The sequence below is a fragment of the Elaeis guineensis genome, chromosome 3 (genome assembly GCF_000442705.2).
Source record: "Elaeis guineensis isolate ETL-2024a chromosome 3, EG11, whole genome shotgun sequence".
Lineage (NCBI taxonomy): Eukaryota > Viridiplantae > Streptophyta > Magnoliopsida > Arecales > Arecaceae > Elaeis > Elaeis guineensis.
In genome coordinates, this window is record NC_025995.2 from 120,672,823 (window position 1) to 120,698,467 (window position 25,645).

Here is a 25,645-nt window from a genome sequence, read left to right on the forward strand (position 1 = left end):
GACCATCAGTTTACAGGATGTCAGCATCCTTACTGGACTACCAGTTGATGGAGATCCAGTTACCGGAGTTGATCCCACACTTACCATTCCGGAGTGGCAGGCTTTGTGCTTGCGGTTGTTAGGGTTTGAGCCCGACGCACATTTTTTTGATCATTCACGACTCAGGATTGAGTGTTTGGATGATCGTTATCGTCATTTTCATATTGCGGATGATGCACCAGAGGAGATGGTGCAGCAGTATGTTAGGGGTCAGGTGCTGCGATTGTTAGGTGGTGTCTTGTTACCTGATACTTCATCGAATAAGATGAAGTTGATGTTTTTGCCATTATTAGAGGATTTAGATTTCGCTCGTCGACTCAGTTGGGGCAGTGCAGTACTAGCTTGTCTATACCGAGCTATGTGTTGGGGTTTCTATGCTGATCAGAGCGAGATTGGCGGTTATCTTGTATTATTACAGGTACGTGAATTAAAATTTTTAATTTTTAATATTTAATTATATTTTACATTCGATATATTATTTATTTAATTTTTAAATTTTGCAGATTTGGGTATGGGAGCGTATGCCGACTATCAGTCCATTACGACGACAGTTGCTCGAGATGCCATCAGAGCAGCAGGATCCTGATGTTCCATTCAGACTAGACGGACCATTAGGATACAGGTATCGAAATATTTTTTTTTTATTTAAATTTTATTATTTTAAATTTATTTAATATTAGTACATTGTGAAACAGATGGAACGTTGCATTCAACGTTCATCACGTATCGACAAGAGTGGCACGGGTTTATAGATGCCAGTTGGATACATTAGTTGATACATCTAGACGGGTAAATTTTGAATTTTTTACAAATATCAATTTACAGTATTCTTAATCTATTATAATTTTATATTAATTTTTTTTATTTTAACTATATTATATCAGTTTTTGTGGAAGCCATATACAGATGGGATATTGGCTATACTGCCGCAGATGTGTACAGTTGGACACGACATATGGACTGCTAGGGTGCCACTTATTTGTTTTGATGTGGTAGAGTGGCATCTTCCCGATCGTGTCCTGCGGCAGTTTGGTCAGACTCAGGGCATTCCAGAGCAGTTTGATACCAGCCAGGGACTTCATCGTATTGATCGACGAGGGAGAGCTCGTATCGACTGGCGTATCAGACATGCACAGTACATCGATATTTGGGATGCACGTCGAGATCACATTGTTCATGGTGATCCTATTTTGAGAGGCCGTTCATATACTGATGACTATATGGCTTGGTTTTTTAGCATTACGGTGCGAGTCATTGGACAGTCTCAGTATGCAGTTTCTGGATACGAGGACGAGAGTTCTACTGTACGTCTTTTGGTAAGATTACGAAAATTACTTAATGTTATTTGTGTTATATTTTTGTTTTATATTGTACACTATACTGATTGTTTTATACTAACAGTTCTATTTTTATTTTATAGACTGATTCTGTGTCAGATCTTGTGTTGGACACTCGTCGTGCTTTATCTACGACTGATGAGGACGAGTGGATTCAGATACTGCGGGAGATGGAGAGAACAGGTTCCGGAGCATTGGAGGCGATTGGTGTTGATCCACATACCTGTGCGCCTTGGTATGGAGCAGTTCGGGCGCCAGATATGAGTTATACGCCGTCACCATATGCTTCACATATGCCATCACCGCATATTCCGCATATGTCATCATTCGATGCTGCACAGATGCCACCGCCTTTTCATCCACAGATGGCAGCGTCTTCTTCGTCCTACATCCCCCAGATGCCATCACCGGGTACCAGTTGGCCACATGAGTATGATACTTTTTTTTCAGGTCCATCCGTGTATCCAGATGAGAGAGTTGAACGGGTCTCTCAGTCCGTAGATGATCCGACAGCATCAGTTATTCCTGAGCAGCATGATCAGCAGATCTCCTCCACTGATATAGGAGAGGAGCCATCACAGCAGGAGCAGCCGGCGAGGACCTTCCTGAGAAGGTCCAAGCGACCACGGGCGCCGCGACGTCCTTGTGGGACTTAGTCTTTGTTGTATTTGTATTTAGTATTTTTACATTTTTGTTGTACTATTTTTTTGATATATTTAACATTTTGATTCTATTGAATAATATTAAATATTGATTTTATTTTATGTTATTTAATTTTAAATTATTGGATATTATGATTTGTGCATATGGATACACATACTCGAACGTGTTTCAGAACATTAGGAGAGAAAATGTTATGCCGGCGGGTCGTACTTCTCGGGGCCGAGCCCTGCATTCCGATGGCCACGGCGGGCCCCTGCGTCCCGACGGTGGTCCTCAGCCCCCGTCTCTCCCGGCGGTGGGCCCCGTCTCGATTGGTTGTGGGTCCAGAGCAGTTTGATACCAGTCAGGGACTTCATCGTATTGGTCGACGAGGGAGAGTTCGTATCGACTGGCGTATCAGACATGCACAGTACATCGATATTTGGGATGCACGTCGAGATCACATTATTCATGGTGATCCTATTTTGAGAGGCCGTTCATATACTGATGACTACATGACTTGATTTTTTAGCATTACGGTGCGAGTCATTGGACAGTCTCAGTATGCAGTTTCTGGATACGAGGGCGAGAGTTCTACTGTACGTCTTTTGGTAAGATTATGAAAATTACTTCATGTTATTTGTGTTATAATTTCAAATGATAAAATTTTTAAAATAAATTTTAAACAAAATATCATAAAAAAAATATTAAAATAATAATAAAATAGAAATTATAATTATAAATTTTAAAAAAAATTAATTTTAATTTAAATTAAAAAATATCATTTAAATTATTATTTTTATTATTTAATTAAATTTATTTATTAAAAAATTATAAATAGATAAGTAAAGATATTAAAAAAAATAAAAAATAAAAAAAAAGAGAAAACGCCATTCTCTCCCCTCCTCAAACCCCTTTTTCCCCTCCTTCTCCCTTCTCCTTCTCCTTCTCCCTTCTCCCTTCTCGATCTTCTCCTTCTTCCTTTACAAATTTAAGTAAAGGAAAAGAATACATAATATATCATAAAAATGAAAGAAAACTAATATTATATTTTTAAATTATAAAAATTATAAATTAAATTAAAAAATATATCATAAAAAAAGTAAATAAAAGATAAAAAATGGTAATAAAATAGAAATTATAATTTAAAACAAAAAATTATCTTTAATTTAAATTAAAAATTATCATTCAAATTACTATCCTCATTAAAAAATTAAACTCATGAGTCGACTCACAGGTCGTGCCAAGCCAGAAAACCAGCGTGCCAATAGGAATTTCAGCGTGCCAAGCAGCTCATTGTGCCATGAGTTGACTCATGAGTCGACTCATGCACTTAAAACATTCATAACTTCAAAAATATAAGTCCAAAAATAATGAAATTTTCACCAATAGATCACAAATCATTTGTTCTACCAAATGATACTATCAAATCAGGATTTTGGTAAAATTACGTTTTTGCCCCTGAAGAGCATAAAGACTTTTTCAAATAAAAAAATATTTGTATCCCTTCAATCTGCTTTGTAATCATCAAAATCAATCTAGGAGCAACATAAATATATCATAAAAATAGTAAATAAAAGAGAAAAAATGGTAATAAAATAGAAATTATAATTTAAAATAAAAAATTAACTTTAATTTAAATTAAGAATTATCATTCAAATTACTATCCTCATTAAAAAATTTAATAAATTAAAAAAAATAATTAAACAAATTATGAAAAAAATTTAAAAAAATTTTAAGAAAAGAAAAAGAATAAAAAAATGTCGAAGGGAACGGCGTTTTCTCCTTTCCTCCCTTCTTCTCTCCTTCTCCCTCTTCTCCTTTCTCCCTCTTCTCCCTTCTCCGGCGTCTCTCCTACAGCACCGCGGTGAGCTGCCTCCTCTCTCTCTCTTCCTCTCTCTCCCTCTTTTTAAAAAATTTTAAAAATAAAAATTACCAAAAAGAAAGTCAACGGGTCGACTCACAGAGTGTGACAGCCAAAAATTTTGCGTGCCGTTAAACTTTTTTAGCCATGAGTCGATTCATGGGGTCGACAGAAAAATATAAATCTATTTTTCTTAGAAAATACGCTTCCAAAAATATTGAAATTGCCTCTAATAGATTACACATCTTTTGTTCTTGCTTTTGAGACTTCAGAATCATATCTGATAAAATTATGATTTTTTTTCTTCATTTTTTAACTTTTTAATGTATTTATTTTTTGATCAAAATTTAATTCAAATTAAAATTTTTTAAGTCACATTTATAAAATACCCGAAAAAATAAATTGTAATTAATTTAATTATTACATTTTATTCTTTTATGAAATATTTTTTTTTATAACTTTTATAATTTTTATTTTTATTTTTATTTTTCTTCCACTTTTATTTTTTTGACATTCTATTACGTATTTTTTTTCTTTATTTAAAATATTTTTAAATATTAATGTTTAAATTAATTTAGTTATTTAAAATATTATTTTTAATTTCAATTATAATTTTAATTCTTATTTCTTAAAATTAAAAATTACAAACTTTGTTCTTCAATTACAATTAGAATTTCTATTTTTTTTCAATTCTTTATCTTTTTATGAAATTTTTTTAGACGATTTTTATATTTTATTTAGAAAATTTTTTAATTAAATTAATTTTAATTTGAGAAATTAATTTTAAAAAATATTTCTATTTCACTTAATCTTTAAAATTTTATTTTTTTAAAATTTTAAATTTATAATTCTTATTTTTTCTGACTTTTTACAAATTTTAACTTCTTAACTTTTTAACTTTTCATCATTTCTTAACTTATTAATGTATTTTTTTTTATCAAAATTTAATTCAAATTTAATTTTTTTAAGTCATATTTATAAAATACCCTAAAAATAAAATTATATTTAACTTAATTTAATTTTATTCTTTAGCATTCTATTACGTATTCTTTTCTTTTAATTAAAAAAATATTATTTTTTCTAAAGTTCAGTTTATAATTTTGTTTTCCATATTTTTTCTCATTTTTTAACTTTACACTGTATTTTTTTTATCAAAATTTAATTCAAATTAAAATTTTAATTTTCCTCCCATTTTTTTTCTTCATTTAAATTATTTTTTTAAATAATAATGTTTAATTTAATTTAATTATTTAAAATATTATTTTTAATTTTAATTACAATTTTAATTCTTATTTCTTAAAATTAAAAATTATAAACTTTGTTCTTCAATTACAATTACAATTTCTATTTTTTTTTTCAATTCTTTATCTTTTTATGAAATTTTTTTAGGCTATTTTTAAATTTTATTTGAAAAATATTTCAATTAATTTAATTTTAATTTTACAAAATATATTTAAATTTTTTTTTATTTCAATTAAACTTTATAATTTTTTTAAAACATTTTAATTTATAATTCTTATTTTTGGTGACTTCTTAAAAATTTTCACTTTCTAACTTTTCCTCATTTCTTTAACTTTTTAATGTATTTCTTTTTTTATCAAAATTTAATTCAAATTTAATTTTTTTAAGTCACATTGATAAAATACCCTAACAAAAAAATTATAATTAATTTAATTTAATTTTATTCTTTTATGATATATTTTTTCAAATCTTTATATTTTAAATTTCAATCAAAATTAAAATTTTAATTTATTTACTAATTTTAAATTTTAAAAAACTAAATTTTCCAATTTTCCATTCAAAATGGCGTTTTATATTTAAATTAATTTAGTTATTTAAAATATAATTTTTAATTTCATTTATAATTATAATTTTTATTTCTTAAATTTAAAAATTATAAACTTTGTTCTTCAATTACAATTATAATTTCTATTTTTTTTAATTCTTTTTGTTTTTATAAAATTTTTTAACCCTTTTTTTAAAATTTTTTTAAATTTTTTTAAAATAAATTATTTTTAATTTTTGAAAGTAATTTGAAATAATATTTTTATTTCAATTAATCTTTAAAATTTTATTTCTTTTTAATTTTCAATTAAAATTCTTTTTCTTTGATTACTTCAAATTTTTTTAAAAAAAATTTTTAAGACAAATATTTCGAATGATGTTTTTCAATTAAATTTCAATTTTTTATTTCTTTCATAATTCTTTCTCCTTTTTTTATTTCCTATGATAATTTCTTTTTTTTTCTTAAGATTTTTTTTGACATCTTTTAAAAAAAATTTGAAATAAAAAATCTAAATTAATTTTTTTAATGAATTACAAATTAAAATCTTTATATTTTAAATTTCAATCCAAATTTAAATTTTAATTTATTAACTAATTTCAAATTTTAAAAAATAAAATTTTCTATTTTTCCACGATTTTTTCCTCTTTTTTTTGGGTGGGAAAATTGATAAACGCCATTTTGAATGGCGTTTTTAAAAACGCCATTCAAAATGGCGTTTTTAAAGATGCCATTCGGAATGGCGTTTATTCATGTTTTTTTTTTTTTTTTTTTTTGGGACGATGCCACCGTGGAAATGGGGGCTGACGTGGAAGGGGAAAAAATGCCATTCAAAATGGCGTTTTTCCCTTTTGCATTAGTTTGGTAAATAAGTTTCGTTTTAATATATTTTGGTAAAAAAATTTTTTTTTTGCATTATTTGAGAAAAGAGCTCCAATGAAACCCTGTAGAGTGAAAAGAAGCATATAGTTTCTGCTGACCGAAGCTAGAAGGAAACACCCGATGACAAAGTGGAACGTACAGTTTTAAAGGTAGAAAGGGGACATGGAAGGGTGGATCACGTAAGAATGAACTTGAAATTTAGTGGCAAAAAGCATTATTTGCCATTTAACTGAGTCCCGGCCCTGCGTTTTAAAAGTTTTCTGCAACCTAGATTAGTCTTCTACTGTTCTCCTCGAAGAGTGGAAACTAGAAATGGTAATTTATGATCCGATTTGTCAACCTAATGCATCAACGGCCGTTAATTTAAATAAATTCAGATTAGACATAAATAGATTTGATTTATAAACAAATTAACTCATTTAGATCTATTTGCTGCATTAGTTGGATTCAAATTTAGCTCTCTGATCCATTTAATAATTAAGATGGGTATAACCTGATATCCATTTAATATGTTCAAGACATGTTTAATCTGATTAAAACATCATTAAATAATTTTTTTGATATTTAATTTGATGCATTAAATATATTTAATTTGTTTAAATCTATTTAATTCATAAAAATCTACTTAATATGTTTAAATCATTTAATTTGATTTGATCTATTTAATAATAAATTATATAAATTGAATCAAATTATTGATTCAAATATAAAATATTTATTTATTTAATAAATATATTAAATTTGGATTGATGAATTTTTAATTTAATTCATATCCAATTCATTCCGACCACATTGCCATCTTTAGTGGAAACATAATTTCTTTTTCTTTATCAATATGCATTGGCAGAGTAGCTTTAGGTAAGAAAATGCATTTGGAGCGCCTGTTTCATGTACATTGCAAGGCATTAATTTGAAAGTCGCACGAATCACGTGGTTAAGAACTTTTTTTTTTTTTGGGTGCACGTAATAGGGGCTGCATAGCATTAGCCCCCCACGTAATGTCTCTTCCGAAGTAAATCACAAGAAATCTTTTGCTGACTAATCTACGAGCGACGGAGAACAAGCCTCGACTCGCTCCAAACCCTTAAGGAAAAAGAAAAAGACGTGCATCATCGCTACGGTGTTGGAGTAAATTTTCATCGTTTATCCGGCTAATTAGTCTGCTTTCTCATCTCTTGACCAACCAGCTGCACTTTACCGACTAAGCTATTATCGTTCAACTCAATTTTGATCAATGGATCTTGCTCCAATCGACTTTCGATCAATCAAGATCGATGATATATGGCCGATCAAAAGCAACGGACTCAACCTTGTCGATACTTTACCAATTTTATTTGATATGTAGTCTACGCACAATCTACGAGCCAACTGATAATATTCGCCACATAGCCAACTACCTGTTTGGTGCCATATTGATTTAATCAAGAACTGGATAGCATCGCTCAACGGACTCATTCGACCTACTGTCGAATCCAAGAGCATGAGCATCAGCCGAGCAGCTGAACATCAAACATGACCGTCATGCTATCCTATTGAATCACATCAAATCTTGTCACTCAGGAGTCATATCTTGCGCAGTTAGCTGCGCGCCGTGATAAGAAATTATGAAGTAATTAATTATGCCCATGAGGTCATTAATTACGCCCCATATGTGATAAGACGCACCGTCGTAGCTATCTGCATGTCGAATAAAAGGCACGCCTACAGTTAGAGTCAATGGGCAACCTGTACTATTTAGTACGGTCAAAAAATTCAGAACGAGCTTTCTTTTTTTTTTCTTACATTGATTCTTCTATAAATAGAGATAAGAATGGGATCCTCCAGATATACAATGCATGTTTCAATGCTGAGATTCTGCTCTTTTTTTTATTGAGTACTATCTATAATTTGAACATCGAAGAATTTTCGTCGGAGTAATCTTCGATGAAACTTTTTTCACTGATCTCACACCTCCAACGGCCCGATGTCCTATCAAATTTCGATCGCTTCAATGTCAGATAGAGATCATCGTACATTATAAATCTCATTCTTATCTTCGATCATCTCTGTGGTGCCTCTCTTCGATGAATATTTTTTTTTTAATTTTTTATCATACGGTGGTCAGACAAAGTGATTCGGCTCCAAATCGACCATCCATCCAAGACAGGCCGCAACAGCTTTCATGTCGGACCAGATTCGGGAGCTAATCTGCTCTCCGAGGCCGATATGTCTCCCCATTCGCATCCAGAAACAATGGCCTTGTACTTCATACCGCAGTTCCCCTCAATTATTAACTTCTGGACCAAATTATCCTTCCTTGGTCTGATGACGGACTGTAAACCATCTCGTAATACACGAGTCATAATCATTCTTTAATAAATTTTAATCATTTCATTGCAGTCAATCTCCTCATCGTCTGACCGTCGAAAACGAGCATCTGCAAAAAAAATCCGCACTGACTGAAGATGACTCCAGCAGAAATCCTTCGACGATCAAATCAAAGAAAAGACTAGACAACAGTAGAAAAGAATCAAGGAGCTCAACGAGAAAGAGAGCTAGAGAGGGAGGAGAGTTCAGGGGTTTCAAAATAATCTCTTCCAGTACTGTTGCCTTCTCCATTTTATAGTAGAGCGCGGCATAACGCCGTCATTAATGGCGCAGACAATGAGAATATTGTCAAATCACCGGAGGCTGTCAGAATTACCGTGGGACTGTTAAATCACCGTGAGGCTGTCAAATCACTAGGATTGACCCATGTCTTGGGTGGGACGATGTCCCAGGGCAGCTATGCCGCATGCTTTTGTCAGGACGGCGGCCCTCAGCAGTCGTACGGTGTTTGAAGGAGCCGACCGACCATACGTCGGTATTTGGTTGTGGGATGTCGGGTGAAGATCCAGGGACCGTCGGCTGGTCTGGTATCTTTCTTAAGTCGGACGTCGGCTGCCACCCCCGACAGTGAGTCGGTAATATAGGTTCGACCGTTCGGTCGGTCGGAAACAGCATGGATCGGTTCGGCTGATACACTTTTTATTGGATATTGTCGGTAGCCGTCGATCGGGATCATCCGTCGGGGTCGTCGATCGGTATATCTCAATAATTTTAAATAAATTTTGAATCAGATGGCTCTAATCGATTGCTTGATGTACTGCTCTGATGGATGGCCCGATCAATAAATTTGATGATCAGCAGGTCGAGCGGCTGTAACAATCACAAGCCGAAGAGGCTCCGTCAGACTTCCTCAGTACACCTCAATGCGGTCCCCTTCCAAAGTCCTAGGTTCCCATCTGTCCACCCCTCGTCGATCGGGACGTCCCCGAACCGTCCGATCTCAGGCATCAGTAGATACGGGCCGTTCGATCCTTCCCACCGGCCTGTTTGGCTATTTCCCTCCTTTCGCGCCTCGTGGACCCTCCGTCAAACCTCGTCTGACGACGGCCGCATAAACCAACCGCCCACGCGCATGCGGACAAAACGAGGTCATTTTGGGCATAACAGCAAAATCCAGTTCCGGTGCTCTGCCAAAATTACAATGCCCTCCCATCTGGCGGTTCACTGGATGTCGTCTATGCTCATCAAGTCGCCCACGTGGTTAGCAGACTACGCGTGTCACTCCGATCCGCCGGCACAGTAAATTCTCGCTCTCCCCCCACCATCCTTCTGTCTCAACCTTCCTCTTTGGGATTCTCCTGTGGGTCTCCCCCGGTCTGCGCGACCACCGATTTCGGCCTCTCTCCAGCGATGGGGAGAAGCGCTTCTCCTCCCGCCGGCGCTCATTTCTTCTTGGTGTCCGTCTTCGTCTTTGCCGTGCTCTGGTCTCCTGTCCTTGCCGGCGGCGCGGAGGCGAGCAATGCGACGGATGCCTCGACGTCGGGATCGGGGAAGGAAGGCAGCTTCGCGGACATCATCGATTGGGCTCTCCAGAAGGAATTCTCGGAGAGCGAGCAGAGCGTTGGAGGTTCGTAGATCTAGACTTCTCCCTCTTGCTTTTTCTTTCTTCTGGTCTTCTGCTCTCCGTTCTACGACTTCTTGAAGTCTTATTGTGATGCAGGAGGAAAAGCAGTAGGGTTTAGAATCTAGATTTCTTGTTTCTTGTCCACTACCTGAACCATTTCAATGTTGTGGGTTATTATTTTCACTATCTTTGCAACTCTGGGCACTACTTGAACAATATATAGAAGTGTCGCTGCCTTTTTCATTTCTTTGCTGCATTGAATTCATGCTCATTGTGGCGCCCGGCTTTGATTTTGCCAATTCGTTACTAAACTAGTTTGCAATGACAATGCTTACCCCTCATAAACCTAAACGCTTCAACTTTATGTGCATTGAACTTGAATAAACTCTTATTTCTGTTTATAGCTCCCTTTATCCATTTTTTTCAGCATGTTCTGTATGTTAAGTATCTGGATGTCCAGAAACATATGGCACAGGAACTTTAAAGAACTCAGACATGGGTACATCTGTATGTAACAGATGTGCACGTCGATGTTTGTGGATATTTGCATATTAGTTAATTGGACGGTTGCTCTGTAAATTTATAAGATTGATATTCCTTTTCTAAATATCATTGACAGCTTTTACATGGGGTGAAGAGTGAACATGTGATGGTGATGAGGTCTTGATTTGATGGTTGAGGTGTCAAAGAGTGTCATAATATCTACCAAGTGTTTGACACAGTAAGCAACCTAAAATCTGGAATGTTTACACTCAGTATTTACTAGATTTTTGGATAATTCCTCCCCCCTCCCAGAAAAATGGAAAAACCGCACAGGCAGGCACACACAAACAAAAAGAAAAGGGCGACCATGTTGCAATCTCTGGAACCTTGTCTTGGACCACTATTTTGTTAGTCACTGGTTTATAATGGAGTCAGAACTTTAGCATGAATATTTGCACCTCATCTTGTACGGATTTGATTTATTTACCATGGGTGAGCCTCTCCACTGTGACCTGGGGTTCATGGGTTTGAAACAGGGGAAACAATCTCTCTGCACATGGGGATGAGGCTGCATACATTTGACCCTGCCTGGACCCTCCGATGGCAGGAGCTTCATGCATTAGGCTGCCTTTTTTGGCTTTTGAGCACATATCTAGTGCTTCATGCATATGTCTCATCTGTGGTCTCGAGCCTTGCACCTTGCTTCATAGTGCGCTACAGATGGATATTCCATATTTATCATGTAATGACCCTTTAAATTAAGTATTGGTTATCTGCTACTGGTTTATTATGTTATTACATGCCCCAGATTGTGTTTGAAGCAGTCCATAATGAACTGTTTTAACCATATTTGATCAAGTACAGTTTTCGTGTTCCATATGAATCCTTCTACTCGTAAACTTAAAGAGATTACTGTCAATAAAAATGGGAAGTTTTTCACTTTTATTGCTTAGAATTTTTGACATCTTATGCCAGGGTATGAAAATTAGTATTATAAGTTTTTTAAGTTGACGTTAATGCATCTTTTTGGATCTTTGAAATATGCAGCATTCAGACTTGTTAACATATTTGTCCTGATATACATGCTACAGGCACTGCAAATATATTTTGCCATCCTTGATACATAACTGTTACTTAAAATGTGGTATTATTGACAATTTGAGCATACCTTTCTCTATTGCACTTATGTGGGGGCAAAATTTCTGAGGGGGTCTTTGTTGGCGCACTCTTGTCTATGTCTTCAACAGCTCTGGTATTTTTCTAAATTTGCTTAGAATTTCATGAATAAGTAAGACGTGTTGAGTATTTCTTTGGATTGATGTGTCACCATAATCAATATGTGAGCAAGGAAATGAATTTTGGTCATGTGTATGCACTGCTATTTAGTCAAAATATAAAATGAATTGAGCATTTCTTTTCATCATTTGTATTTAAGAAATAATATAGATTTTTTTAAAAAATAAGAACTAGGATGAGAGGAAGTCCAACTGAAATCAGGGTGAGGGTAGGACTGAGGTCATTGGTAAACCCAACTTTACCAATCGAACCAGTTGGATGATGGATAAAATGATGGCTGTGCATATGCATATTTATGTAAGCTATAAATGTATGTACACATAATGACGATTCCTCCCATATTATAATGGTTAAACATTCCTTAAGAAACCATTATTATAGCCAACAAGAGTTAACTAATTTTCTTAGTTGGTTTTATGGTAGAGGCACCCTACACTGAAAAAGGGAAAGCAATTGCAGCCCTTCTCAATTTCTAAAATATGAGAATGGAATTCCCTAAAATTTCATAGCAGGCTTATCCAGTTGGTACAACCAAAATGCAAAACTGGATTTTATCTCACAATATATATGTGGAAATTGCACCCTGGAGACTGCATCCCTCATTTCTTGCATCATTTCTTTTCTTGGACTTTACCTTTGTTCAATATACACCTCAGCCCATTTCAACTAGGTGACTCTGTTTCAGTTGGGCTGTCTCATGACTGGGGACTTTCTCTGATGTCTGGGGGAATCTTTGAGGAATGCTTCCCAGTTCATGAGCATAATCTATGTCATTAGGGTAGTAGGCTCCTTTGTGTCGATTGACCTTCTAGGCTTCATGGTAGGCTTCTTTCTTGTCAGAGATGCTTTTTCAAGAAACTTCACACCAGTTCAGAGGGTTAACATTGTGCTTTATCCGTATATTTTACTCAAATTTGATATACATGCATTGAATCTATAGAGTTATTTTGTATCTATGAAATTGTTGTTTGATTTGTCATTTGTGAGGGACTACCTCTCAGTCCTGTGCCACCCATCATTTTAGAAAATTTTTGGAGTCCAAAAGTTTGTTTATTGCTAGTCTTTAATAGAATGTGAGTGATTGATACACAGGTTTTGAAGTTCTTAATGGAGAGAAATGGTATTAATGCCCTTCATGGTCAAGTCATAGTTGGCACCCTTATATTCCAGGTACTATTAATAACATGCTTTTGATAACCAAGTCCGTCATGCTTAATTGTACTTGGTGCAAAGCCCATGATATTTAAGTCATAGTTACATTAATTAAATTCCAAATATCATGGGATCAAAATCTCTTTGAAATTGGGGATGCATTAGAACTATCTGTTGATCCTTGATTGCATCTTCTTCTGCACAGGATTGTGCTGTTGGCCTGCTTTTTGCACTACTTCCAGTTTTGGGTGGCACTTCCAGTATTTTTCACGGAGCGATTTCAATGACCAAGTCGTAAGTTAAGCATGCCTGTCGACATAATTTTTCTTGCTTAAGTGATTCTTTTAGAAAGATGAAATAAGATACTGTTGTCTGCAATACACCATGTTATCTAACTAGCACACTCATTTTCTGAATCCTGAAGTTGACATAGATTATTCTTATTATATTGATTTTTAAAGCTTGAATGGTTGAGTGTGATTCTTATTAAAAAAAATGTTGTGTGTGATTTATCTTAATTCATATTAAAATGTGCGTTATAGTTAGTCATTATTTGTACTTTGCCTTGTCCTTGTCATGATGATAATTTAGAACTTAATTATAATTTTAAACATCAATAATAGTTTTATGACATCTCTTTGTGGTTGTTGAAAGCTTATACTAATATGTGCTTGTATATTAATCTCTAATGAGATTCTGCCCAAAGATTGTTCTTTCTTGTGAGACATTTTTAACGCCATAAAATTTATGGATTTCATCAGAAGTAAAAGTTCAGCAGGTTTAATAACAACAGTGGCATGATTCATCACGATTATTTTCCATATATATATATATATATATATATATAATGCATATGCATTTCTTGTTTGAGGCTGTTGCTTGGTGCAATAATAAAAGGCTTGGGTTGACAAGTGCAATGGCGTGTGTTCAAGGTCTGGGCAGCCGCTTATACAAAAGAAAAAAAAAGGCTAATGATTAGGCATGTTCTCCCAATCTACCCCTCTCAGGACCCTAGATTGTTGGCACCATAAGCGGGTAATGGCCCTTATGCATTTCCAATTTCTAATCGATAAGGAAAGACCAATGCCATTGTAACAACCTAGGATCTCATCCAAAAAGCCTAGTTGAAAGGAATTATTTGAGTTCCTTGGCCCCAAAATTTGCCGGACTGAATTGGGGGTCGTACCGACGGACAACTTGCTTGGTATGGTATTGGTGATTGAGGGGAGCAGTGGAGTCACCATCACTTGTGGAGCCCTTGACATCGAGTATTGACAAAGCTTTAAAGCTCTGATCATAGTGGAAGGGAGGGAGTGAGGAGGGTTAGGGCTTTTTTTTCGGGGGGGGGGTGGTGGGGATGTTGGTCGGAGGGTTTTTAAGGGATCGAACCATCTCAACCCTCTTAACTATCTGGGTTCTTGATCGGTTCGATAGGGCCCAAACTGCCCAGTTTGGAATGTTTGGCCGAACTTTGCTTGGTCTTGTATGAGTACTCAAGATCTCTCCAATGAAAAATTAATATGGGACTAAATTGTATAGCCTAAGGATCCCTCCATATAAGTCTTGACATCATTGCCAGCCTTCCAATAACCACAACCACCACAATTAGCCTGTGGTTAGCCCTAAAAGAGTTCATGCCACAATGTCTCACATGAGCCATGGGTCAATTCACTTTGACACTAATATTGGTGTCCCATGGGGACCTAAAACCTTGACTTCTAGCTCACTTTGAAGGTAAATTTTTTGAAGGAAGGTATGGACAAGGGGATGTAGTGATGCTTCAATAATAAATTTTAAATTTTATTTAGATGCTCTCCTACCACCATAGTTGGAAATAAGTGTCTCACATGAAATATGGGCTTTTTTGTATTGTAATTTCATAAATCTTTAAAGGGTCTGTTGGGATATGCCAAGAAGAAGAATGTAGTCTGTGCAGAATGAGGGAACAATTTTGCCCTTGCTGATTTAGCAAAGCTACTAAGAGGAACTTATGTACCTGTTGCTTTGTTAGCTGTCTTAGTAGGCCTCTCTGAACTTGCTTAGTCTTTAGCTGGAATTCTGTGATTAGCTTGTGCCTGTAAAGCACAAATATCATGGAAGAGTATTCCATGTGTCATCTGCTTAGAAGTTTGGAGGGGTGGTAACGTTAACTGAGAACCATTAAGCCTTATCCTTACTGTAGTCGATTTAATGAGTCCTCAATAATTACTATGTAGGCTACTTATGATGTTGTCTCAAGGATGGTTGCAACATTCACAAATATTAAATTTAGATTCATTTCATAGTTTGACATGCTTTCTTACAACTAGTGCCAACCTAGTGTCTATCCTCCACCCTTTTTATCTGGGCACGGAATGGTGAGTGATGCAAGGATATTCATGGATTTCCTCCTAAAAATCATCTGCAATTGCTTAACTGTTCTGTGGATAGTGGCTCGGAGAAGAGAAAGCCCTATCTGAAACTCTTCTGCCTGTAGTTCTAGTTGCTTCTTTTCTATTTTTCCACATTTGAGTGATGACGAAGCTTGGTTCTGAACTTTAGTACTAATGTCTCTACAGCCTTCAAAGACTATTCTTGGGGTCTCATGCCATATTCTTCACTCAGTTTTGCTCCCTAACCCTCCACCATTTTGTTTACTGTTGGAGCCCTCGTGCGAACAGTGCTATAGTTGTGGTATATACTAGAGGCACATATTCTTAACCACAATGGATTCAAGAAATGGCATGATTTTCTGCACTTACATAGGTCTGTTAGAAGCTTTCTTGTCTCCATATGTGACAGGAATTTTGCATATCAAGTACTTGTAAAATGGTAGGCTCATTTAAGCAAACTGGAAGTTGTCATTGTCCATTGGGCATGCCTGGTGAACTTTTTCTTTTTTCAGTAATCTAGGTATCTTTACATTTAAACATATTTATAATCAGTTTTGTAGGTTAGAAATGTATGACAGGATCCAGTCATCCGAGTGTCTTCTGATGGAGCTAAGTAGATATTTTACTCTATGTTTCGCTAGATTCTCAAATGAAAAATCTTTTACCAGGTTGATTGTGCTATGTACATTCCTGGCTATTCTATCCATGCTATCCTGTGCTTGTGTGCCTTGGTTTCTGAAGCTGATGATGAATCTTTCCTTCCAGGTATATTGGCTGCTGAGCAATGTTATTTTAAATTTTTCTTTGCATAATCTTGTTGAATATGTCATGTTTTAAACATGTGACATATCCACATTGCATTTAATGTTCTGACTAGCATGTCTTTTGTGCAGACCAATGAGCTCTATCAGTTGGCATCTGTTGCTTTCTGTTTACTCGTAGCATGGGTTTGTATCTGGTCACTTCCAGTATTTGGCTTCTTGTCCACTTTTGCTTGTACCTTGATTAATTTTAATTTGTATATGCTTCACATTATGTCTTCAGCAGTGTTATATAAAGCTTCCTTGCACTTGAAGTTAAGATGTTTTATTCCATAAAATTATGGTTTTCTTCTAACACCTAATTCATTTCATAGTTTCTAAAACCTGATTAATTGGCTGTAGGTTTTGTCATTTAGAATTCAGTTGTGTTATTTTTTGGGTTTCTCCCAGCTCTGCTTTAAAGTTAATGTACTTCAGCATGTGATACTGGAGATTGCTTTCTAGACTCAGTTATAACAATTCCAGTCTCTGTATTGCATCATATCTTTCTGCTATACCATTTTGCCTTGTTTTCTTTGTTGTGTTAATCTTCAGAACAAAATTGCTTGCATTTACTCTCTCTCTTGTCTTGTTTCTGATATTTTTTGGATCTTGTGTACAGAATCAAAAGCTTCAAGCACTGACACTCCATCGTAGAGAATGATGATACGCCACATCATTTTTCTCTGAGGTCTTAATATTCTCTTATTTTTCTCATCGTCCTTAATATTTGTAATTCTTGAGAATGGAACATTAATTTGAGCAAATAGTTTTGTCTGTACTTGAAATAGAAAATGTTGAATGTCCTGAAAGATCTCTTCAGCTGCTGATGGAATCTATATGCATGGAGTCCACGTTAAATTTCAATCTTATCATGTCATATCATTATGGACTTAAAGAACTGCTTTAGCTATTCTAACATGGTGGGGAAGTAATATATTCGAGGGTCATGCATAAAACATCCAACTGATTTAAGACTCTCATGTAAGAACAAAATGGACCATAACTGTAGAGTCTCGCTTGAGTCGGAACCTGAAAATGTTGATTGGGTATAAAGGTTTCTATCCATCAACAAGGGTGGTAGAAAGATCAATATATGTGGTAAACAAATTTTATGATTAGAATTTGTGGTTTTATCTTTCTTACCTTTCTCATCAGGATATTTGTTTTCTTGTGTCAAATTATATAAGAACTTTAAACTCTTGTAGTTTGAATTGGATTAGGCACCATTTATACATATTGGGAATGTGTAATGTGAACTTGTTGTAGAGTGTCTCGTTAGACAAATTCATAATGCTCTTACCATAATAACTCTCCTATCTGGAATTTTGCTTCTCGATGTAGTGACAAGTTGGGCCCGAGCCATGAATTGGGTTCTTTTGCTGCTGGTGTGATGATATCAACAACTGATCTTTCACAGCATACCCTTGAACAGGTAAGACTGTTTCTATTATAAATGTTGTAGATGCTCAAGTTGAAAATTCTGGTTTACTTTCATACATTGTTGTGGATTAGTTCTTTTTAATTTTGTGTACAACACCTGTTAATAAGCATAGTTACTAGGCAAAAACAAGATTCTGCTTTTTGATCAATCTTCTCTTTGATGGTATCAAGTATTGGTATGCTTTAACTGACACTTAGTTTTTCTCTTAGCTATATCTCTGAGAAAGAATTTGTTACTGCTACTAATTAACATAAACATTTAACTGCTCATGTTTTTCTCTTGATATATCTGAACTAGGATCCACTTGAAAATAACTATTCTATTATATTTCTACCATTTAACATTAGATGGATGCTTTATAGGCAATGGTGAAATGAATGCTAGTATGTCCACTGAGCGCCATATTCTATTGCTCGTGTGATCCTATGTCTTGGATTTTATATAATGGGTTTGAGTTTTGAAGTTTCAAGAACTCTACCAGAACTCTTAATATGAAGATAAAAAAAAATGAAAATGACACATCTACTATCGAGCGACTCCTTCATATGATGTTCTAAAGCCAGTTGTCTTTGCTTTAGGAACTTTGACTTCTGCCTCATTGGCTGAAACCTTTGATATTAATGTTCACGTCTGCTAGCACTTTCAGTTTATCTTGATTTTCTTCCATAGTTTTCTCAACATTGATCAATGCAAATATTTGTTGTAACATCAGCAGGATCTTGGACACGGTGTTATCATTTCTTGTATTGGTCAAATATCTCTTACATCATCTAATACCTATAGTCTGTTTGTGATGATTGGACTCAAACTCTGTTGATATCTTTCTCTTCTGGTGGAAAACCAACCTAGATCTGATGAATTAATGGCTCCATAAGTTTTACTTGAGCAATATGAAGATGTTATAATGTTGAAGCACCTGTTTCTTTCTTTCTTCTTTTTTGAGTGGAACGCCTGTTTCAAAAATGAACCAATAAACATAAGTTTCCGGGAAAAGATCAGTGACATCGTGAAATTCAATTGTTCACTAAAATCACTTTGAAACCTCATTCTAGTGATTGATATAATCTGGCTTTTCTGATTATATTTGTAAATCTAAAGCATATTATACGCTATTGTAAATTATATCTATTCATGATACTTGGTAAGATTGCTTTCTAGAAACACTATTTTGATGTCTATGTGTTCTTGTCCAGAGTGTGTCGTTTCAAACTTGGAGCTTGTGCATTTTTGTATTTCCAAAATGCATCAGTTTTGTGCTTTCATCTATTTCAATGCATCAATGAAATGTGAGTTGGATGTTCACAATTTTGCTCCAAAAAAAAAAAGTATTATCACATCCAACATATTGTGCGACGTAATAACAAATTAGCAACAGAAAAGCAAAGGGTCTTCTATACTTTTTGCCATTCAAGGTAAGAAAAATAAAAGAAAGGACAATAGGCAACAATGCAACGTGGCATCAGTACTTGAAATGTAAGCTATAATTATCACAAACAATCAAATGAAAAGGAGGATTAGATGTCAAAATAGCATCCAAGCAAAAAGAAAGAAAATAAGATGATACCTTCTTCATGTTTGCATAAGAAATTTGTGGGCTTAAGATTTATCATAAGCACAGACCTCTTGAGGCCACCCTATCTACATATCTTGGCATTGTGCACAAGGAAAAGTGATCAATGACCATGAACAGTTGGGATGAGAACAAAGGGCATTGCTGATTGCAGATATTACATCTGCAGAAAGCTTCTACATGGGCATCTAGGATGTAAGATTGTCCTCTATTTAGGGCTCAACATAGGTGCATGTTGGAAAGATTTTGCTAGGAAAACCAGGATATTGAATCAGTGCTGCTAAAAGAAAGGGACAAAATATTAGGTTTTACCTCTTCTGTGAAAAGGAGGGATTCTTGCAGGGCACTTTTCCTTTTTTGTTTGGTAGTGGGTGGGGGGGAGAAGAGGTGGAAGCAAGAGTGTGGACCTTGTTGTCAATTGTTGCTTAGGTGGCGGACATGGAGATATTGATGGCTGTAAGGTTTGTTGGCAAAAGTGTTGTGAGGGAGGAATAAAGGATGGGAAAGAAGGCAACAGAGAAGAGACATGAAAATCATATGTTCAACAAAAAATTTGCATGTGCCACGTGATGGGGAGGTTGGGGGGGTGGGGGGTGGGGAGTGTTATGGGAGGTGAATTTGCATATGAGTAGGGTGACATGAAGTTTTGTTCTCTTTTATTTTTTGGTGTTGTTGGGGTGGGGTGGGGGGTTGGGGGAGTGGGCAGGTGTTGAGGTAAGAGTTTCGTTAAGTGATGACAATTAAAGAGAGGAGTGGGTGACAACCTTTTATAATAGGTATGAGAGTGTCTAGGTTGCAGCGGTGATCTAGTAAGAAACCTAGGGAGCAAGCCCTTGAACAAGTTGTGGGTGAGTAGCTGGCTGAGATGATCGGGATGTCTGAGGCAACAGGAGGACATGTGGCACTTCTGAGTTAGATGTTCCAACTGGACTGTAGGAAGAAGAGAGATTCCATACAAATGAGTCTTACTGGTTCTGGTTGTTGTTGTTGTGTCTTTTTTCTATTTTTCTTCTTCTTGTTTTTTTTTTTTTTGGGTGGTGGTGGTGGTTGTGGGGTGGGGGGGGGGGGGGTGTTGGGAAGCCAAGAAATAGGCTGGAAAAAAAAAATGCAAGTCTTCTTTCTGAGGGTTATTGGATGCGGGTAGGTCTGTGTGAATGCTGGGGAGCAGGAAGATGTGGATGAAGGGAGGGACTGAAGAAAGATGAGAACGTATAATTGAAATCCATGATAGATATGTCATGTCTGTGTGTACATAGAAGTTAGGATGTATTTGGAGTCAGTAAGAAGTATCAATTCCACTTGAAAGCATGAACTGACTGTTGAGACAATGAGGTGCTGGGGAGGCAACGAGAAGGGCATGCAGCATTTTTGAGGTGGACATTAATATCGGATCCCAGGGAAGAAGATCCAGGTCTTGCAGGTTTGGTGGTTTGATGATTTGCTGATGTTTACCTCTACTATATGTTGAAGGAAGGGAAAGTTTTAAGGTTGGGTAGGCAGGATTTTTTTTTCTTTTATTTTTCCAGGAGGGGGGTCTGTTAGACTAGAAAGGGATAAAAACAGAAGTACACAGATATTGGGTTGATTAACAAATATAAAACAGAATGCATTTGCTGCAGCACACTAGTTTGAACCTTAGTTTCTGTTTGTCTGCCAGATGTGTGCCAGTTCTGTGCTACCTAATAATGATCACATCACCCTGAGATCTGGTTGCTACATTCTGAATTTATCATGGTGGTGTTATACCATGACTATGTCCCTCACAATAATAAACAGGTAGATGCTGTGTATGTGCTTGAGCTTGACAAAGCACGAGGATGAAATGTTTCCTGCAAAAGAACCTCTGCATGTATTGATGGGATGGTAGGAGGTGATCACTAATCTACTATGTCAACTTTAACTTGAGTAATTGATGTACCACTAGCCTTATTTTTCTTCTGACCATCAATTTCATTCGTTGTTTATTATCTGTGTCATGACTGGCAGGGTTTACTGCTCAATAGACACAGAACGACCTCTTTGATGTTGTAGAGCAAATTATTTAAAAAAGTGATGTGCAGTAACTTGACTACTTTGAGGCTATTTGGAATAGTTTGTTATCGAAGCTCATTTTATATGATGTTTTCATTTGCATTTCCTCATGCTTGTTTCTTAACAATTCTTGTTTATATTAATGAAGCAAAACATCTTCCTATATAATAATTCATTATATGTTATCTTATTTCAGGTTTGTTCTTTCTGCAGGTTGAACCCAATATTAGCTTCTTTGCTGCTCTTTTTCTTGCTAGCATTGGAATGCTTATTCATGTCCATTTCCTTTGGAACCATGTGGATATTTTCCTGGCAGCTGTAATTTTGGTGATTATTATAAAGACAATAGTGGTTACAGTAGTTGTGAAGGGATTTGGCTACAGTAACAAGACATTAGTTTTTGTAAGACTGCATGCTTCTGATTGTTATATTTGTATATTTGGATTTCTTAATTATTTACTCGAACCTTATCTCCCTGTTGTTTTTGCAGGTTGCCATGTCTCTGGCACAGATAGGTGAATTTGCTTTTGTTCTTTTAAGTTACGCGTTAATTCTTCATCTAGTTGAGGTCAGGTTATTGTTGTTATTTTTACTTCTTCCATAGTAAAGCTAATGCATCTGGGATAGGTGCCTGTGTTACTGTAGAAGAGACTGGAATAGATACCCATGTTACTGTAGAAAAGACTACACTGTGATTGATCAATGCAGGCACTTATCATAGGGCTATTAATCGGTGTTCCCTGGATGGTGGAGGTATAGACAAGCTGGACATGAGTGAGGTAACTAATGCTGGAGCTCAGCTTGAAATTATGCATGGTCAACACAGTCTTGGCTTGAGCTCGTCACTAGCTAGAGAGGCCAATCTCAACCTTAGGTCTTCTGTCATCGGACTTGAGCTCTGCTTGTTCCAGCTCTTTAAAGGTTGAGAAAGGGGGATATGCAGCGGAGGCCAGAGCAAGCTTTGGGATAGCACAAGTCCTGAGGAAAGAATTAAGAGAATTGCTATAGAAAAGCCCAAGATTAATGACAATGTGTCTAGAAAATCGAAGAAGAAGACCAAGGAATAGAGTTAGAGATCCGATGATCGATGGCTTAATCATATTGGAGGGTGAGCCCTATAACGGATGCATCACTAGGGAAGTGACTGGAGTCGCATCATAATCATGAGGCCCCATAGCTGCTGTGAAGGACAGGATAAGGACATGGTGGCGAGAGAACAGAAAAGGACAGAGAGGGAATTATCAGTGGAACAAGGAACCTATATTGATGCAAACCCTAGCCGTTTTGTTTTTTAAACCATATGTTTTGGTCTAGCAGCTATGACGCTTCATGATAAGCATTCTGGCCATTAGATTAGCATCTGTTGGCCGGCTTACATGCTACCATAAACGAAATCTATTGATATTTTTAGCAAATAAATATACGAATTAATTTTTTAATAATAATAATGATGATGATGATAATAATAATAATGAAATAAAAATATGTATTATTATACATTTATTATTTCATTTCGAGCTGTGTCGAGCTGAACACAAGTGAGCTGGGAATAGTTCATGTTCAGCTTGTTTATATTTTGCACAAAAAATATGGCTTGTATTTGGCTTGTTTATAAATTGAGAAAGCTGAAATCAAGCTGGATATCAAGTTGAACATAAGCTGCTCACAAACAGGTCATTCATTTGACAGCCTACTATGCAGAATAAATGAATCAATAAATTCCTGCATTTCATCAGGTAAAGCCCCTCTAGCCGCGGGGCTTTTCTCTTATGGCTCCTAATTTCTAAGAATTATCCTAAAGCTGATTAAGCTTCAAGCATTCACCCATTGTGTCAAATTAGAATAACCGAGTAAGTTGCTGCAGTATGTTGCAACGGTCAATTGAGTTCATTCAAGTTCATAAGCTTGTTTGGATTCTGTGATGGTTTATCTGTTGAATCTTGTATTTATGATACCCTTGCATCTTATGTGGAACTTTGCTTCTTTTCTGGTAAATTTGGTTCTCATATTCTAGTTTGTCGTTCAACTGGACCGCACAACCATAAAAGTGATTGACTTTTACAGGGTAAACCAAAAAAATAACTGCTAATGCTCGTTGCTTAATGTCTTGTTCGACGGGACCATCTAACTGGAAATTTGATTGCTTTTTACTGGGTAAACGATGCCTGCTACTGCTGGGACAACTGCTCTAAGTTTGGTATTGCCTATTGCATTTTGTTTTAAAACTTTTACCCAGTGATTAAACTTTAGTAGGTTAATGGCTGCTGCTAATAGGATGCTTGATGCCATTTATATTGGTGGAGGCTGTTCTTCGTTACCACCGCTTGGACCAGTCATCTTGTATGAGATGAACGTCTGAAGTAGAGCACATATTTTCTTTCACTATTCTTATCCCGGAAACCTCTTGTTTTTCATTTTTGCTTTCAAGTTGCATGAGATAATTTTGCAAGCGAGTACTCCATTGCTGTTCAAATTAATCCCTGCAGTCATCCATCTTGATGTTCAGCTGGGATGGTTCTCGCCTGACGGCAGTTAAATGGAGGTTGTCTTTCCTGTGCTCAAAATCTTTTTTGGAAGGGAAAAGGGGGTAGCTAAGAGCTACCCCCTAATTTATTTTGTAACAAGAAATAGATGTAGATTACATAATATATACAACAGATTAATGATAAAAAAAAAAAAAATAGATTTTGGAAGGTGATGTCAAGCTTTTAAGTCTCTTTCAAAAGCTCTGTACCTCAGAATTAGTCTTAGATGGATAAAAGATACTCTAGCTTCTCAAAGATTGGAGGATGTTTTACAAAACAGAATAAATAGATTATTTCCTGGTTAAGAAAATACGTGTATTTTTCTTTCTCCATATCTCCTAATAAACAGTGGCCATAAGCATATTTTCTGCTTTATTGTCCAAATAATTTTTATTCTTCTTTCTCCAACCCTTCTTAAGGTCAAAAAATGAAGACAATCTTACTTTCAATCTCAGCTACAGTTTAAAAATTATCCATAAAATTCGAACGAATGTGCATTTAGAGAAAAGATGATTAGATATTTTTATATTTGAGTTACATAACACACAACTATAGCTAACATTCCAATTTTTCTTAGCGAGCACCTCATCTATGCGTAGTTTATTCCTTATTGCTAATCATAAAAAGACTTTGACCTTTTCAGGCACGGATCCTCTAAAGTATTTTAATAAATGGATATTTCAGACCATCATAATTGAGGAATTTATAGAAAGGGTTAATGAAGAACAATTCATTTTTTTATGTGCTCAAAGTCACTCGTCGTTGTGCTTGTTTATGCAAGTTGACAGTTTGCGGTATATTAATAAGTTATATTTCTAGATGGGATATAAAGGTGATGTCATTCGTGCAGGTGGTACTGATAAATGCATAAGTTTGATGGTCCAAAGATCTCATGATTCATGAATAAAAATTTCAGATGCAAATTAGAATACAGCGAAAACAGCTACAAGCTTTTTACGTGTGTCCAAGCATCCAAAGTGGAAACCGCGTTTAAAGAGGAAAAAAAATTTACATTGTCTTCCTTTTTTTCTTGCTGAAAGGGGGAACTAGAAGCTAAAGAAAAATGGATTTCTTTGAAGCTTGGCTCTTGATCAAGTCGCTGTTCAAAATAATCCCAGCAGTCATCCATCCTGGTGTTCTGCTGGGATGGTTCTCACCTGACGGCAGTTAAATGGAGGTGGTGTTTCTTGTGCTCAAAATCTTTTTTGGAAGGGAAAGGGAGGCAGCAAAGAGCTACACCCTAATTTATTTCATAACAAGAAACAGATACAGATTACATAATATATACAAGAAATTAATGATAAAAAAGAAAGGATTAGATTTTGGTAGGTGATGTCAAGCTTTCAAGTTTCTTCTAAAGGTTTAGTACCTTAGAATTAGTCTTAGACGGACAGAAAATATACTTCAATTTTTCAAAGATCGGAAGATATTTTGCAAAACAGAATAAATAAATTTTTTTTAGTTAAAAAGATACGTGCATTTCTCTTCCTCTAT

At 35.6% G+C, this 25,645-nt stretch overlaps 2 protein-coding genes across 2 annotated transcripts; both read left to right on the forward strand.

Moving 5' to 3' along the window:
* The first annotated feature begins 545 nt into the window (after positions 1-545).
* LOC140856341 (serine/threonine-protein phosphatase 7 long form homolog) lies at positions 546-2,376 on the forward strand. Its single transcript, XM_073253450.1, has 4 exons — positions 546-661; positions 735-828; positions 924-1,355; positions 2,212-2,376. The coding sequence occupies exons 1-4, from the start codon at positions 561-563 to the stop codon at positions 2,374-2,376; spliced, it is 792 nt and encodes a 263-aa protein (XP_073109551.1). The 5' UTR covers positions 546-560.
* A 7,780-nt stretch (positions 2,377-10,156) lies between these two features.
* On the forward strand, positions 10,157-23,054 carry LOC105040490 (K(+) efflux antiporter 4). The gene is made up of 10 exons (XM_073254691.1): positions 10,157-10,481; positions 12,145-12,213; positions 13,350-13,427; positions 13,615-13,703; positions 16,450-16,546; positions 16,675-16,728; positions 17,432-17,436; positions 17,926-18,016; positions 21,840-22,028; positions 22,117-23,054. Exons 1-10 carry the CDS (start codon positions 10,374-10,376, stop codon positions 22,228-22,230), a joined length of 894 nt encoding a protein of 297 aa, XP_073110792.1. The 5' UTR covers positions 10,157-10,373; the 3' UTR covers positions 22,231-23,054.
* The last annotated feature ends 2,591 nt before the right edge of the window (positions 23,055-25,645 follow it).

Bases quoted from the DNA above. Each gene is read 5' to 3' on its own strand.
- LOC140856341 (XM_073253450.1), top strand. From the start codon at position 561: ATGCCGACTATCAGTCCATTACGACGACAGTTGCTCGAGATGCCATCA. The intron at 662-734 runs GTATCGAAATAT...ATTGTGAAACAG, and splicing joins GACGGACCATTAGGATACAG to ATGGAACGTTGCATTCAACG. The intron at 829-923 runs GTAAATTTTGAA...ATATTATATCAG, and splicing joins TAGTTGATACATCTAGACGG to TTTTTGTGGAAGCCATATAC.
- LOC105040490 (XM_073254691.1), top strand. From the start codon at position 10,374: ATGCGACGGATGCCTCGACGTCGGGATCGGGGAAGGAAGGCAGCTTCG. The intron at 13,704-16,449 runs GTAAGTTAAGCA...ATCTTTTACCAG, and splicing joins GCGATTTCAATGACCAAGTC to GTTGATTGTGCTATGTACAT. The intron at 18,017-21,839 runs GTAAGACTGTTT...TTCTTTCTGCAG, and splicing joins CACAGCATACCCTTGAACAG to GTTGAACCCAATATTAGCTT.